Genomic DNA, 14,569 nt, shown 5'->3' with positions numbered 1-14,569 from the left:
CATGTCCCTGGCCTGTTTCCACTGTGGCAGAAAATGCCAAATACTTGGCTCCTTACTCCTGTATATATGCTCCTTATATTTCTCTGACTAAGCTTGTATACAAGACTGTAGTGCCAGTGAAAGAAACTCTGATGTAAAGAGAAAGAACAACAACTGAAGACTGCTCCTGTGAGGAAGACATCACAGGCAGCAGAAGATAGCTACACCCCTTTCTTCACACTCTAATAGCATTCTGTGTATCTGTGTGTGAGCCAGTATCACATGCTGGGAAGCCCATATGGTGACTGATCCACTAAACAAGTTCTGTAAACACTGGCAGTACTGTCCACTGTCCATGTGTGTTTCTTGAAGCGCTAACAGGTTGTTTATATGAATGGTGCCATTCCTCTTACACATGCATGCTCTTAACAATCACCCAAGTATTCATATTAACAAAAGTTCATAAAGAGTTTGACTCAGTATAGGAGGAAAGAGTCAGTATATTGTTTTTATCAACTGAATACTGGTGCTGTGGCTCAACTAAATGGGGATGCAAGAATCACTACATCATTACACACCTACACAAACATTAAGTGGTTGCAGTGACTGACTGAAATGTGACTGACTTAATTATGTTGAGTGGCTCCATTAAAATAAGTAATTGTCAGTATCAGTAATTGTCTTTAATAAAAAGAATGTTGGGTTGTCATATCAAAAGACAGCAGTAATTGTGTCTTTTAGCTTGTAAAGAACGTTTATGTCAACTTATAAGTTGTATAAGGAGGTATTGTCACAGCACAGGATTTTTATCCATAAACCTACAGACTGATAATTACATATCAGTTCATATCGGTTCACCTGAGCTGAAATCGACAACCTACACCTAGTTCCAGAGAGTTAAATAGTCAGTTTAATTATGATGATTATGGGTTACATGAGTTTTGCAGTTTAGGTGCCAGTGGGGAAAAAAACCCATTTTAAATGAATGCCATGAATGCCATTCATTAGAAAGGTTACAGCAAAGTTGCCAGTCAACATGTGAGGCATTTTTCTTCTGATTATTAAAGGGATGTTAGTAACAACACACATTATCTGCACTGAAATTAACATAGAATGGTGGAATGTAATACAATCTAAACTTGTCCCCTGCGATAATAAAACCTCACCTTTGTGAGTCTACGAATTTTTAGTTTTGAATGACTTTATGTCAGAGAGTTGTTGATGCAACTCTAGGGTAATCTTTACTGTGCTAAAGGTTGCTTCTTACATCATCTCCATTAGTCCATTACTCCTTTAGTCCATACACACAAAACAGAGATGATAGTGCTGCTGCCCAAATGACCTAAGAGTGAATATGGATTTGAATTGTGGGCGTAGTAGTAGGCATATCTTTAATGCATAATGTTTTCGTGTGGGTGTGTGAGAGAGATGAGCCATGAGGGAAAACAGTGAATTGTAATGCTTAAGGTCAAACAAGCCCTGTGTATACACTCAAACACTGCCTCGGACATCTTGCATCAACACGCGCCAACACACAGATGACTTTCTGAACAACATTATGAGAGAGAGAGCATGTGAATGTCTTCTGCGCTAACTTCCCTCATAAGGAGTAGCGCAGATTGGATTCAGTTTTAGCTAATGGCATTCATGGAAGAAAACAGCATCCATTAGCTTTCTATTTCAGACTCTAACCTTTTACAAGTCTTTATGCATAAACGTGATCTAATGAATACCAACAATGTATAATCTTTTCATCTGCATTCAGGGTTTGCATTTCACTGGAAGATAATAGGGACTGTTTCTTGTGGCCTTAAGCTTGCTGTCAAACAGCTACTGCATCCAGTGGCTGTGGTATTTTACTGGTCAGTGTTGTGGTCATTCATATTATGACACAGTACTGCTATGGTTTTTAATATGGGTACTGGAAGTTGGAGCTTATGAAACCACTTCAGCCATCTGTTCTGAAGAGGGAAATTGGAGTGGGGGTTAGGAGCATGGGAGCACAGGGCCACCTGTGTTAACGAGATTGCTTTGGTTGGAACTGCAGCTCCCACCTGACTCCCGCTCGTATTTATTATAGACCAAATCAATAGCTTATGGTCTTACCTTACAGAATCCTGTAGAAAAGGTCAGAAACAAATGAGAGGAGAGACCTGCATTATTACCCGGATGTGCTTAAAACTCACTCAGCAGCCCCCAAGGCTCTGTGGTGATTGACCAGGCTGTAGTTAGCCTTAATGCTTCCTTCTACAAATAAGCCTCTGTCAGTCTCTTCATTGTGTTTGCAGTTTGGTGTGGAAAGTAAAAAGGAAGAATCAATGGGTGGTGGACTTCTTAGTTTTCACAGTGAATGTGCAAATAATAAGAGCTGCAGAACGAACACAAGGTACAGCTAAAGTAACAAATGCTGACTGAACATAAAAGGGCAGAAAATAAAAAATTCTCGAACATATTTAATTAAGCACTTTTAATCACGTTTAATCAGTATACCTTTCATAAAGCAAGCCTCTCTGTCAGAGGTCACATAAGACAGAGAAACTGGACAGAAGAGAGCAAATAAAGGCAACACCTGAGCCATCCCAACCACTTCTAACACACAGCACAAACAATAGAGATTCATTCATTTATCTTCTGTAACCACTTATCCTGTGAAGGGTCATCGGGCAAAAGGTGGGGTACACCATGGACAGGTCTCAAGTCCATGGCAGAAATCACCAATGAACCTATCCAGCATATCTTTGGACAGTGGGAGGAAGCCGGAGTACCCGGAGAGAACTCACACAGACAAGGGGAGAACATGCAAACTCCTCACAGAAAGCAAAATAAAAAACTGGAAAATAAGCTGAGGTGAAACAATTGCTTAAAGGATTAAAAGGTCACAAGAGATTTCGTAACTGTAAATTCACCATTAGAGTAAAGTTTGTTAATCTTCTTTCCTGTAAGCGACCTAGGTGTTCATTTCAAGTACAGCTCAACGTCACATTAATAAGAAGCTGACACCTACGTTCACCAATTAGTATAATTAAACCTGCATGGAGAGATATTTTGCCAACTTACAGACAGCAGAAACAAGCTATGCACACAACAGGAACATATTACCATGCTGAAAAAACAAATTAACTTGCCAATTTAACCATGCAGCATAGCCACAGATGTCGTAAAACTAAAACAAATGCCGCATAATTCACACTGCAAAAATAAATCAGAACAAACTTCCTCCGGAGTGTAGTGTGGCATTATTGAGGCTCGTCAGTTTTGAGATTTCTCTGGAGATACAGGTGATCCAAACAAGTGCCAGTAAAAGAGGTTCACCTGTTTCATTCTCAGCTTAGACTGTGATTAGGTGCTACTCTCTGACTTTGAGTATTGTTTAATTTATCACTGCAGGTGCAGTTATCTAGTCCTCCATGGAACTCTGAAAAGTAGGGTGGAGATGTGTATCTGCTCCCCACAGACAGAGGCTCAGCTAGCTGTGCTTTGATAAGGTATCACTTACTTTTATTGCAGATGGCGGGAGCAGTTTGCCTGTTCGCTCCTGTCACGTTTCTCCGGCTCTGTCATCCCCTGTTGGGACTCGCTGTGGGGTGGCTGAGAGTACATCAGTATTGGAGATGGGGGAGCAAAATAGACCACCATAAACTACAGCACGGAGCTAATAGATTTATTGATTAGCCAGCTTTCTTCTACTTCACTGGGATACAGTAGATTCAGCACATGAAATCCTGCTGCTGCAAAGTGCTGGCCAGAATTATGGGAACCATTTGTATTCCAACCACATGCTTTTTTTCTCTACGCCATTTCTCATGTCCAACCTCTAGTCATACCTTTTTTCTTCCTCAAACTCAAAAGCACGCTCTTCTCGGCAGTTCAAAGCATCCTCTATACTCTTAAGCCTGTAATAACCATACCTATTAAAAGTGGAATTCTCACTTATGCTCCAAGACAATAACACATCCAGACATACAAAGGTGTACACAGACAAAACAACGACTCACCTATTTGTATACTGACACATCTATGTGTGCTTGTTCCCTATGTCCTGTTTCATCTGCTGTTGTTGCATCCTTTTTGGTCTTAGACTGACAGTGCTCTAAACGCAGTGATAATGAATAGGCCTCAGGGAGTCTTTGCTGACTTGCTGCAGCAGGGTAATGAGATTAGCAGAATCACTAAGGCCCTGTTAACGGCATGAGGCCGCCTTTAAGTTAAAACAAGACGAGAAAGAAGACAGGACTGGGACTTCAATGTGGCTCTGATCTGCAGAGTAAACATGACAGTCTCCAACAGACTGTCCATGTACCAAGCAAAATATTCAGAATGTACAGAATGTACAACCAGTGTTTCTGATAAATATGTGTAACTGGTCTCAGTTCATTTGGGATCAAACTATACAGAAGACTCAGTTACAGTTTTCGTGTTTGTAGTACCACTGCTACCTTCATGGATTCACCCTTTTTGTATTGATTGATATTTCTGAGAGGTTGTTCAGCTTTAAGTTTGCACTTTGGGGACAATTTTCTATCAGCAGGTTGATCCATTGTTACAGTATTCAGACATTAAATGTGAGAAAACCATTAATCCTGGAAGAACTGCTGCACTCGCATAGTTAACAAGCTCAAATCCAAGTCACACACTTCACATTGGTAGTGAATCTTGACATTAATATAGTGAATCCAGCCGAGTTGATGCTATGCCTGTGATCTGTGAATACTGAGGTGAGAAAGCATCAACAAAAAGACAACCTTTCCAACCCTGCAGAAATCTTAAAGGGGTGATGTGTCTCTCTCTATACTGAAATGATTCTGTTTTACATTTTAATGGATACGAGCATAGGGGCATCATTCTATTGGTGCACTCTGTTTGCATGGCAGAGTGGGCTGATGTACTTCATACTGTTTTTGACAGAGGGCAAAGACGTAGGACAATCTGGACTAAAAGAGCAGCACCACCCACCAGAGCTGGGATAAATAATAAGAATCGTCCATTTGGATCAAATTATGTACACAACAACCAAGTTTGACATTCAAGAGATTAAACTCAGCAAAAAAAATGTATCTATATATTTTTTTGCTGCTCACTTGCTAAAGACTGAAAATGCTTATCTGCTTAAAGTAGCTCCACATCACAGAAAGAGCTAGAGAACCTGGGAAAAAAGAAAAGTATAGATTTTTGGCACCACAAGCTTTAGATCTGTAGCTATCATTTCCCCTGTTGAACACAACAACTGTGGGTCACTGGGACTGTTCTTTTGATCATGGTACAAACACCTCCACATGAAGGCCCTGCCAGTGCTATATTACTGATGTTGATGTGGATGGAAAAAATAGGGCACTAACCCATAATGTCCACAGGAGGTGGCTGGCAAGAACAAGCTATTGCAATTTTACTCAGTTTGTGAGAGAGACACTATCCCCTATCTTTGTGCACTGGATTTTTTTTTTACAAAACCAACTTACATCTCAGAAGCCTAAAATGAACTTACGAATGTATATAAATGGCAGAATTTAGTAAATATGAATCCATTTTGAATGCTTAATTTTTAGGTGTTACTGGCTTCGTTTCTGTTTTTTTTTATAAATGAGAGAGAGAGAGAGAGAGAGAGAGAGAGAGAGAGAGAGAGGGGCTGATAATGAAAAGAAAGCCATAAAGCACCTAAACAAGATGAAACCATGACTTCAATATGCCATAAAACACAGAAATGTCGGTGAAATAACTGGAGACACACATTCAACCAAAAATGTTGGAGCCATGAATGAGCCGGACTGTGTGGACGTACGGGTAAAATGAGGGAGTATTAAATTTCCAATCTTCAGCAGCTCCTCAACAACAAACTGCCCATCATGTCGCATTGACAGAAAGACGGCTGGAGAAAAACAGTCAACACTGTCCCGCATTAAATGAGTCAATACTAATCTGGCACTGCACTCCTATAAGACTCTCAAAAACAAAGGGTCATATTTTTACATCGCACTCTTCTTTCGTGTCAAAACCTGGAGCCTACACTACCCACAATGCCATTTAACTGTTAACAGTTTGGCCAGGGCTTTCAGTGTGTCATGCTTGTAGTGGCTAATTCAAAAGTAGTCGCCCACAGACTCCTGATGAGGCCAATTCTCATCTTTATAGCAGCTTCTTCTGTGCTCCTTTTCATGTTGTCTTCAGTCCCTACTGAAGTGATATCACTTGAGGCAATTTGTCAGATCAGTTTCCTCTGAAAGGACAATCTGTGTCAACAAGTAACAAAGGCAGCTTTTTCCCCAGCATATGCTATAGTAGTCCTCAAGACTTGTTAACAGACTTAACAAGTATACAATCTGTGGTGTTCCTGTTTAACTGGTGTATAGATGGACACTTCTCTCAAGCATCATATCCATCCAGTATATGCACTGTTTTAATCTCTTGAATGCAAATAAAATGCGGGTGTGACAAAGACACTAAGAAGTTGACGGCTAACAACAAATACAATGAACGGTTACTGGTGAAAAGTGGGTTACAAATAATGTTTTGAGTACTATATTTGTTTAAGTTGGTGAAATATACAGCTGTTACTTTAAAGTACGCATAAAGAGAGCAACAAATCCCAACAACCACCATCAATACCTTTATGTAGGCATTTCTTCTTAACTCACAACAGAGAAAAGGAAGAACAAAATGAAAGGACCAAAAATAAAAAGTTTCAATAAAAAGAGTTTGAGCTTCCCTGTTATAGCAGAGAAAACATTTGCCACGGTTCGAGCATGCCAAGGCAGCCCATAAGAGTGGGCACATGATACAAACGTTTAGAAAAAGAAGTCAGATTTGAGAGCAGTCAGACACAGAGGCTGTAAACTCCTCTGGGAGAGGGCTGCACTGTGCCATAAAAGAATCTTTTTAATATGTAGTGGTTGTGGCAATGTGTAGTCACAAGCCCACAATTAACATTTCATGAGTGTTAATATACTGGATGAGCACGGCTGCTGTTCAGGCCACTGTCCAAAGAGTTTGTCTACCCTGAAAAGAATGTATGCCTGAGATATCTGTCTTTTTACACATATTGTCTTTACAGCCTCATAACTTGAGGCTAACAATGATGTGAGATAATGTCTATGGGACTTCAGCATGATGTACATATCCTTTGTAACTTTAACATTCCAGCTGATGTTTAGACTGAGATGACTGTAAAGTCAAACACATAAATAGATGGAAGTACAATAGGAGCTACTGGACTGTATTATGCTGTATTACGCTGAGTATAAAAATTCCCAACAAAGAAATTGAACTTACAGAAGAGAAGTTGTGAGCCCCACAGGGCTCTCCTCTGTATTTGCATGAGAGGAGCATGTCATCCAGTTGGTGGCTCAGTCTGTCCATAAACTCCAGGTTGGTTCCCTCAAAGTTTCTAGGTGGCAGAAAAAGCCTGAAGTCTGACAGCTTCCTGAACCAGGCCAGATGATCCTCCTGAAGCAAGTCTAAAACCATGGGCCTCACTGTCCGGTTAGCCAGCAACAGGCCCAGCCAGTGGCCAGCAAAATACAAGTCGCTCTTAGTAAGTTTGTAGAGGCGGATGGGGTTGTTGTTGCAGATAGTAACTGCAGGGAATGGCAGTTCTCTGGCCCATTCAGTGTGAACACGTGTGTACGTGGGGAAGGAAAGCCAGTGGAGTAGGCGGTTTGAGGACCAGGATACAAGCAACCCCAGGGAGGTGCAGAGGGCCAGCAGCCAAAAGGCCCTGCGGCCTACAGAACCGCCAGGGATGCAAACATGCCGCAGGCCGTGTAGACGTGTCCTTGACAGCAAAGTAGAAGTGACCTGTGCAAGAGTTGTTTTTCTATGACGCCGCTGATGATCCTTTCTGATCATGGCTGGTGATCCCCTCCGGAGACAGTGCCCCTCCAAGGCCATAGTTGCCCACAGCACTCCTAAAGCTGCGGGAAAGGCTTCATTTCCCAGCCAGGCCTCAGGGGCTGCGGCCCACATGTAGCTCCAGGATAAATCCACTACTGTAATTCACACATGGATATGTGTTTGGTCATACAAAACTACTGACCCATAGAACTGTAATAGTATTACACGCACACCTCAAAATAACCTCATGGAAATCCGTGTGTTCTGAAGTAGTCGTCTCCTGGTTCTTTAGAAGCTCAGATGAACTCAACAGCAGCTACTTGTTGGTCATCTGTCCTGTTCTCAGTCTGACAGTGCTCCAATCATCCAGCTCAGCAGGGGAAGAAAAAAAGAATCGGCAAATGTGCTCCAAGCAAGGTGTCTTCTACATGAGTGACTCGAGCATCCACCGCAGTTAGTGTGACAGTGAACACGAGAGGATGAGACAGAGAAAGCAAAGGCATGAGGAAGAGGGAGGGGAGGAGAGAGGGAGTGAGAAGAGGATAGAATACAAAATACCAAGGGCTAAGCACAGAGGACAAAAACAAATGAAAGAAGGGAAGGTAATTAAAATAATGAGACAACAGTCAAGGGAATTGGTTGGTGTGGTGCAGTCTGTCGGAGGAGAGCTTGCCTTGTTCCAGCAGCTGTGGTTTCTCTTTTCTTGAGTTATGTATATGTGTTTTTGAGCTTCACTGGCTTGCAAAAGTGTTCGTCAGCCAGAGCCAGCGATCAGTTCCTTGTCACTATTAAGTATGAGCTTTAATTGAATTCACAAAAGTCTCCCATGCTCATTTGTTTTCTGTCCCACTTTGATGCCTTGACTTCTTCGTAACGTCAGTGATCTGCCCGTCTTCTCTCCCGGCACTCGACTTCAGTCTGTGTTATTGTGTCCTGCAGGTAACCACGGGGCAGCTTCATCTTGTCGCGGACCAGCTTCTCAGCACCACAGCCACAGGAGGAAACATACTACAACACACTTTCACATAAAGAACGAGGCACTCATGCACATACACGGACATACACTCACAGCAGTTTCCTGCGGGAAACCAGACCAGAGATAATCTGTTCTGTCACACTCTGATCTCAACATCTCCCCCCTTTATCTGGCTCCTATTATTCTCCTTTTCTTCTTCTTCCTCCTTATTTTTTTCTTCCCCTCTCAGACACAGCGTCTCCAATTTCAATATTCCTCTCATGTCTCCTCTGCTCCTTCTAAAAATACTCTCTCCAAATCAAATCCATCAACTTGCACTCACGCTCCTCCTCCTCTCCTCTCTTGTGTCAGTCAAGCCCCGTAAGCTCGACCTCCTGTCGGTCTCCCTCTCCTCCTCCTCTTCTTCTTTTCCACTTTGTGCACGCACTCCCTTGCTTCTCTACCCGTCAGCAAAGGCTTCTCTGTGCGCTTTCCTCCCTCTGTGTCCTTGTCAGCTTCATCCAGCTTGCTCCCTCTCCCTGCTTTGAATGACTTCTCTCCCCTCTGTGATCTCTCTAGATCGCTCTGTTTTTCCCCTCCTCCCTCTCTTGAGGTCTCTGACGTTTTGCTCCTCTGTTTGTTCCAGTTTTCAGGCGGCTTGTCCCCTTATTGCACCTCTTCTCCTCCTCCTGCGCCACAGCTCCGTCCACGCAGCCGGTGAGCCCGTCACTGAGGAGAGCGCCTGTCTCTCTCTGTGCTAACTCGCTCCGTCCTTCGCCCCCCTCTGTTTGTCTGCTGCTGCTGCCGAGCAATATAGCCACAGAGTGACGAGAAATCGCTGTGTACATGCAGTGCACAGTAGTTGGACATGGAATATTCTGTGCTTTCAGCTGTAGTAAAACATTTTTTTTTTTATATTTTTTTTTATTTATTTATTTAGATTTGTTTGGGAAAAATGAATAAAAAAGCGCATTAGGATTATAAATTACATATTACATATTATAAGTTTTTGATACTTCCTCTGTCTCCTTGTTTCTAAAAATGTCTTTGTTTATTTTATTTTATTTTAAGTATGCAGTGTTAATGCAATGTTAACCTTTCAAGAATTCTGTCAGAAGAACTAAATATTATTAAGAGTCAAATCTGAGTCATTTGTCAGTAATAAAAATAGTTGTGCACACTTATTACAGTTACAGGTGATCTTTATGCTATAGTCTTGTGTTTGTTGTAGATTTTATTGACTACATTAAAACAGCAAGTAGGGGTTGTTTTTTTTTTGAAAAACATTTTGTATAGAGACCTGCACACGCTTTCAACTTTATATCTTTGTAATTCATTTTTTATTATTTGTAAAATACCTTGTCAACTAAAACACAAAACCTTCAATATCTTTTTTGGAATACAAGCTAAAAAAATGATCAATTTTAGAACAATTTATTTGTTAATCCATGTCTGATGCTGGTGGTAGCTTTGTTAGGAAGGTGGTCATGATGAGGTACATGGATCCATTTGTATGTTTTGAGTTGAGCACCAATCTGTTGGTCTCCCTTGTGCCTCCAAAACAGTTGTGACTCATCAGAGAATGGACATTGGCCTTCTGAGGGTGTACTGTGGTGTCTGGCAACAGAATGTTGTTAGTGGGGGTCTTTGGATTCTGTGGGTTGAAGGGAGGGGCCTCTGTGGATCATCCCACAGATACTTGATCAGTTTGGGATCTAGTGAATTTGGAAGCCAGGTCAACACCTTGTGCTTTTCATGTTTTTTTGAGTTGTTCCTTTGTGTGTGTGTGCCTGTGGCTGCATCCTGCTGGGGATGGCTGCTGCCATCAAGGAGTGTCATTGCTATGGGGTGGGTGGGGGTACCTGGTCTGGTCTAGGTGGGTGCTACATGTCTAAGTAACATCCACATGAATGCCAGGTCCAAAAGTTTCCCAACAGTACACTGAATTGTCACAAGATGGTCAATGTTATTCATTTCACCTATCAGTGGTTTTAATGGCGTGGCTAATAAGTATGCTTTGGCTGAAAAGGCAATAAGTATGTCCTTTATGTTCTTTTAAGTAAAAAAAAAAAAAAGTCATTAAACTGAGAGAGGACATGAAGGAAATCGATCAAAGAAAAATAACTGCCACCAAGATCCTGATTACAACATATCATATTTATTTTCCATAAAACTTGGACTAGAGCAGCGTTTCAGTCTTGCAACGTGGCCTTATTGGCTCTGTGTAAAACAACTACCCACTCAACAGAATTGTATCATTTACCATATCATTTTTCTTTCATTATGTAAAGCCACTTTTTGTACCATTTCCACTGTTTTAATTGTGAAAGATTAGTTTATCCTTGTCTGCAAACATCACGTCAGCCAACCGGCAATCTCTGTCCAACCCTGTCGAGTAGAAGAGGCTTCATCAGTACAAGTAAACAGAAAGCTTCTGAGCCAACTCAGTGTAAGTGCACTTCTTCACTCTGTGCAGTAATGCATGGCTTTATACAATTCAAGGCATCACTCATTAGCATCCATCAGCGTTCCTCTTCCAATTACAGAGGAGACCATTTTCTCCCTGTGTGAAGAATAGGATTTTTTTTCTTCAGATTTTCTTAATTAAACTCCCTGAAGATGCTCTCTGTTACCACAGAAAGAGACAGACTAAAATCCAGAATATAGCCCTGTCCTTATATTTTGTCACAGCCTGCAGTGTATGGCAGCTCTGAGTCATTATCACAACATCAGATAATATTTGCAGTAGTGTGTGTTGAGTCATCGAGGCTAACCAAATTAAAATATAACAGTTTTGTAATAATGTTTGGGGTTGACATTATTTTGACTTGAACACACATTGCTTTTCATTAACTGGCAGAATGTTCTGAAGCACTGCTTGACAACTCCCTGTGATCTCATCTTCAAATAGGTAATGAAAGACATTTTTAACTAGAGAAACAAAGCTTGAACGACTTTAAAGAAACCTTTCACGCTGTCAAAAGTCATTAATGCTGAGACCCAAAATGCCAGGACCTTGTAGGCAAACACACACATAGAAAATAAGCCACATCATTCCCAAACAGCAGAACCAGGACTGTGATAATGTGAAGAGTAAAACACAACTACAGTATGTAGAATGCGTAACTGGCCAAATGGTGTTAAAATGTCAAATGCATTCACATACACTTATCTCTTCTCATGCAAGCTGTATGCTACAAAACGGAACGCACGTATACACGCGCACACAGCCTGCAGCTAGAGTTGGAGGCAGCCTTCCAGAGCCTCGATCCACAGGCTGAATAATTAGCTTGGAGCCATAAAGAGGGTTTCTCAGTCCAGCAGTCAGTGTAAAGAACAGCTCAAAGGCCCAACATATCCAATTTGCATTTCTAAAACATAAGGGAAATCACAGATTAATCAGTGATACAGCCAACCCAAGCATCAGATGTAATTACACAGAATTCTATAGTAACAGTGCGAAGGCATGCATTTCCTATAACATATTCCTGTGTGTTTTCAACTTCACTGCCTAAGATCAAAGGACACACAGCTGTAAAGTGGTCATGAGAGAGCGGCCTGTAAATAAAAAACAACAATTAATCATTCATAGATTCATGTTAATGAGGCCTAGAATTTTTAAGGAGAATGCTGGATTAAATATGCATAGTAGTACAACAGCTCTTGTGCGAGGAAGGCATCAGTGGTAGATGATTCATGAGAAGGCAAACTTCATGCTGACCTTGGTGGTGACTGCACAGGTGAGGCCATGTCACCGGAAAGTAGATGAAAGATGAGGGAGGTGAATAAAAACTATGTAGCTAGAGGTGGGCTGCCATTAATCACAACCCCCGGCTTGATTTACAGGGAAGGCAGGCAAAGCAACCAATGGCTTTTCTCTGCTTTATGAGTTTTATGAACACTTGTCATGAAGAGAAAAAACTGGGTAGCTCCACCTTCCATCTCCTCCTTGGACCAGAATTGATTTCTAAATGAATACAAAGAAAAAATCACAGATTAAGTCAAGAAATGCATCTTCTTATGGTGGCCACTCATTTAATTGTCATTACATCTAATAGCTGTCAGGGTTCACTGAGCCATTTAAAAATGGCTTCCTTTGTGATGTGACAGTGGAAGTTTTTCCTCAGGGTTGTCCATCATTCTGGAGTGGCTGTCAATGATAATAACATGTTGAGCTGCAGTGGTCTTCTGTGACCAGCTCTCCTGCAATCACTACTACCTTTTTACCGATCACAGCATACATCAAACACAGGCAGTAATCAGCATCTTTTCATTTCCTGTTCAAGACTTAACCTTAAACCAACAGCTGAATTTGCATGAACATAAAGAGTCTTTTTGATGTAGGTGATGCAGGCAGAACTGCCCTTAGTTTATTGTAAGGCTTCAGCTTCTCTATAGCGCCAAAGGTCTTCCAGTAAAAACACTATCTATACTGGATCTCTACTAAACACTCATCTATTGTAAACCTGGCACTTTTCTTGTAAATAACCATGTGCTTGTATTCCCTGCTACCACCAAAACACCCTGCATTGATTACACCATTGTTTTGGACCCTCATTAATACTATAGGACTACTGTTAATGACGGGGCTTAAAACAGCAAAAAAAAAAAAAAAAAAAAAATCAAGTCAATATTTCTTACTTTCTAAGCAGCAATAAAAGAAAAAAAAAACACTTTTTAAATTATTTTGTGTGTGCAGGAATAAGCTAAATAAATCTGATATACTATCACCATCAGAACATTAGTAAATGTTTGCGCTTCATTTTCCAATTTTATGAGCTGTGTAATTGTGATTCTACTGCATAAATGATAACAAGGTGAGCTTTTTAAATGAATGGTTATCATTTTATTTTGTATACTGCAGAAACATGACACACATGTTCTATTACAGATCACATATTACAGCAGGTACCCCTTGAACCACGACATTTTGATTATACGTTTTACTCTGACTCACACAGAGAACAATAAAAAGTAAGGTGGAGTTCATTCTACCTATCGACAAGCACAGCTGTCTGTTCTGCTAGGACGAGGTGACATAACTCAAAGGAAAAAAAGAGAAAAGAAAAGAAAACGCCTCTGCCGGCAAAGTGGAATATTTAACTGTGATGGAGAAACTTGACTAAGCTGGCTTCAGGCAGAAAAAGAAGAATCCTTCTCAGTCGAAGAGAAAGCACAGGGGGACTCAAAGATCACCTTTATTTAATGACTTAGAGCAGGTGAATGGAGATTTCTTCAGTTTGTACTGTGGCTGAGCAGTTCAGCAGTGCTCTAAACCCACCTTCACTTGCCAGCGTCAAATTCAGATTAAATAATATCAAATTACATGAGCCTTAATGAATTCTGTGGAGATAACTATGAATGAAATGAAGCATATGCAAAGTATTGAGTGTAATGCAAAAGAGTACAAAAACAATAAGAACACTAATAAAAATGAAGGAAATGTCAACAATTAAATCAGATTTTCACCACATAAATCAACAATAATCTTTCATTTAAAAGTTTAATTATCTTTTCAAAATAAAATTGAGGATTAGCACCTAATCGCCACCAAATGAGGAGCAGATTCCTTTCATTTTCAGCTAAATCAATAGAGGGGAAAGGCAACCGACTCCAGCCCTGCTGGCCCGAAGGGGCCCGGAGGCTGCAGTAAATCCTGCGTTATTACTACAACACACTGTTCCAAAAGTGATTTTGACATGTTTTTAATTAGTCTCTGTGGTCACAAAAAACATAGCAATTGCATAGTTTAATAAAAAATCGCCAACTGATGGTAAGGAAATTAAATAATTGATTTCTTTTGTCCTATTA

General features: G+C 40.8%; 2 protein-coding genes across 2 annotated transcripts in view; both read right to left on the bottom strand.

The window, feature by feature from the left end:
- Positions 1–7,935, bottom strand: part of LOC311507068 (acid-sensing ion channel 2-like) — a gene marked incomplete at its 5' end in the record, with an annotated part of 110,137 nt that extends 102,202 nt beyond the window's left edge. The window contains one exon of the mRNA XM_084571272.1: positions 7,243–7,935. Coding sequence (XP_084427398.1) covers positions 7,243–7,935 — 693 coding nt within the window. The remainder of the gene's footprint in view (positions 1–7,242) is intronic.
- A 2,977-nt stretch (positions 7,936–10,912) lies between these two features.
- Positions 10,913–14,569, bottom strand: part of LOC311507070 (acid-sensing ion channel 2-like) — a 259,325-nt gene continuing 255,668 nt past the window's right edge. The window contains exon 2 of the mRNA XM_084571275.1: positions 10,913–11,146. Within this exon, the coding sequence (XP_084427401.1) occupies positions 11,114–11,146 (33 nt within the window). The 3' untranslated portion in view covers positions 10,913–11,113. The remainder of the gene's footprint in view (positions 11,147–14,569) is intronic.

This window comes from Chelon labrosus (assembly GCF_963514085.1).
Source record: "Chelon labrosus genome assembly, chromosome: 21".
NCBI lineage: Eukaryota > Metazoa > Chordata > Actinopteri > Mugiliformes > Mugilidae > Chelon > Chelon labrosus.
This window is presented reverse-complemented; position numbering and strand designations above follow the sequence as displayed.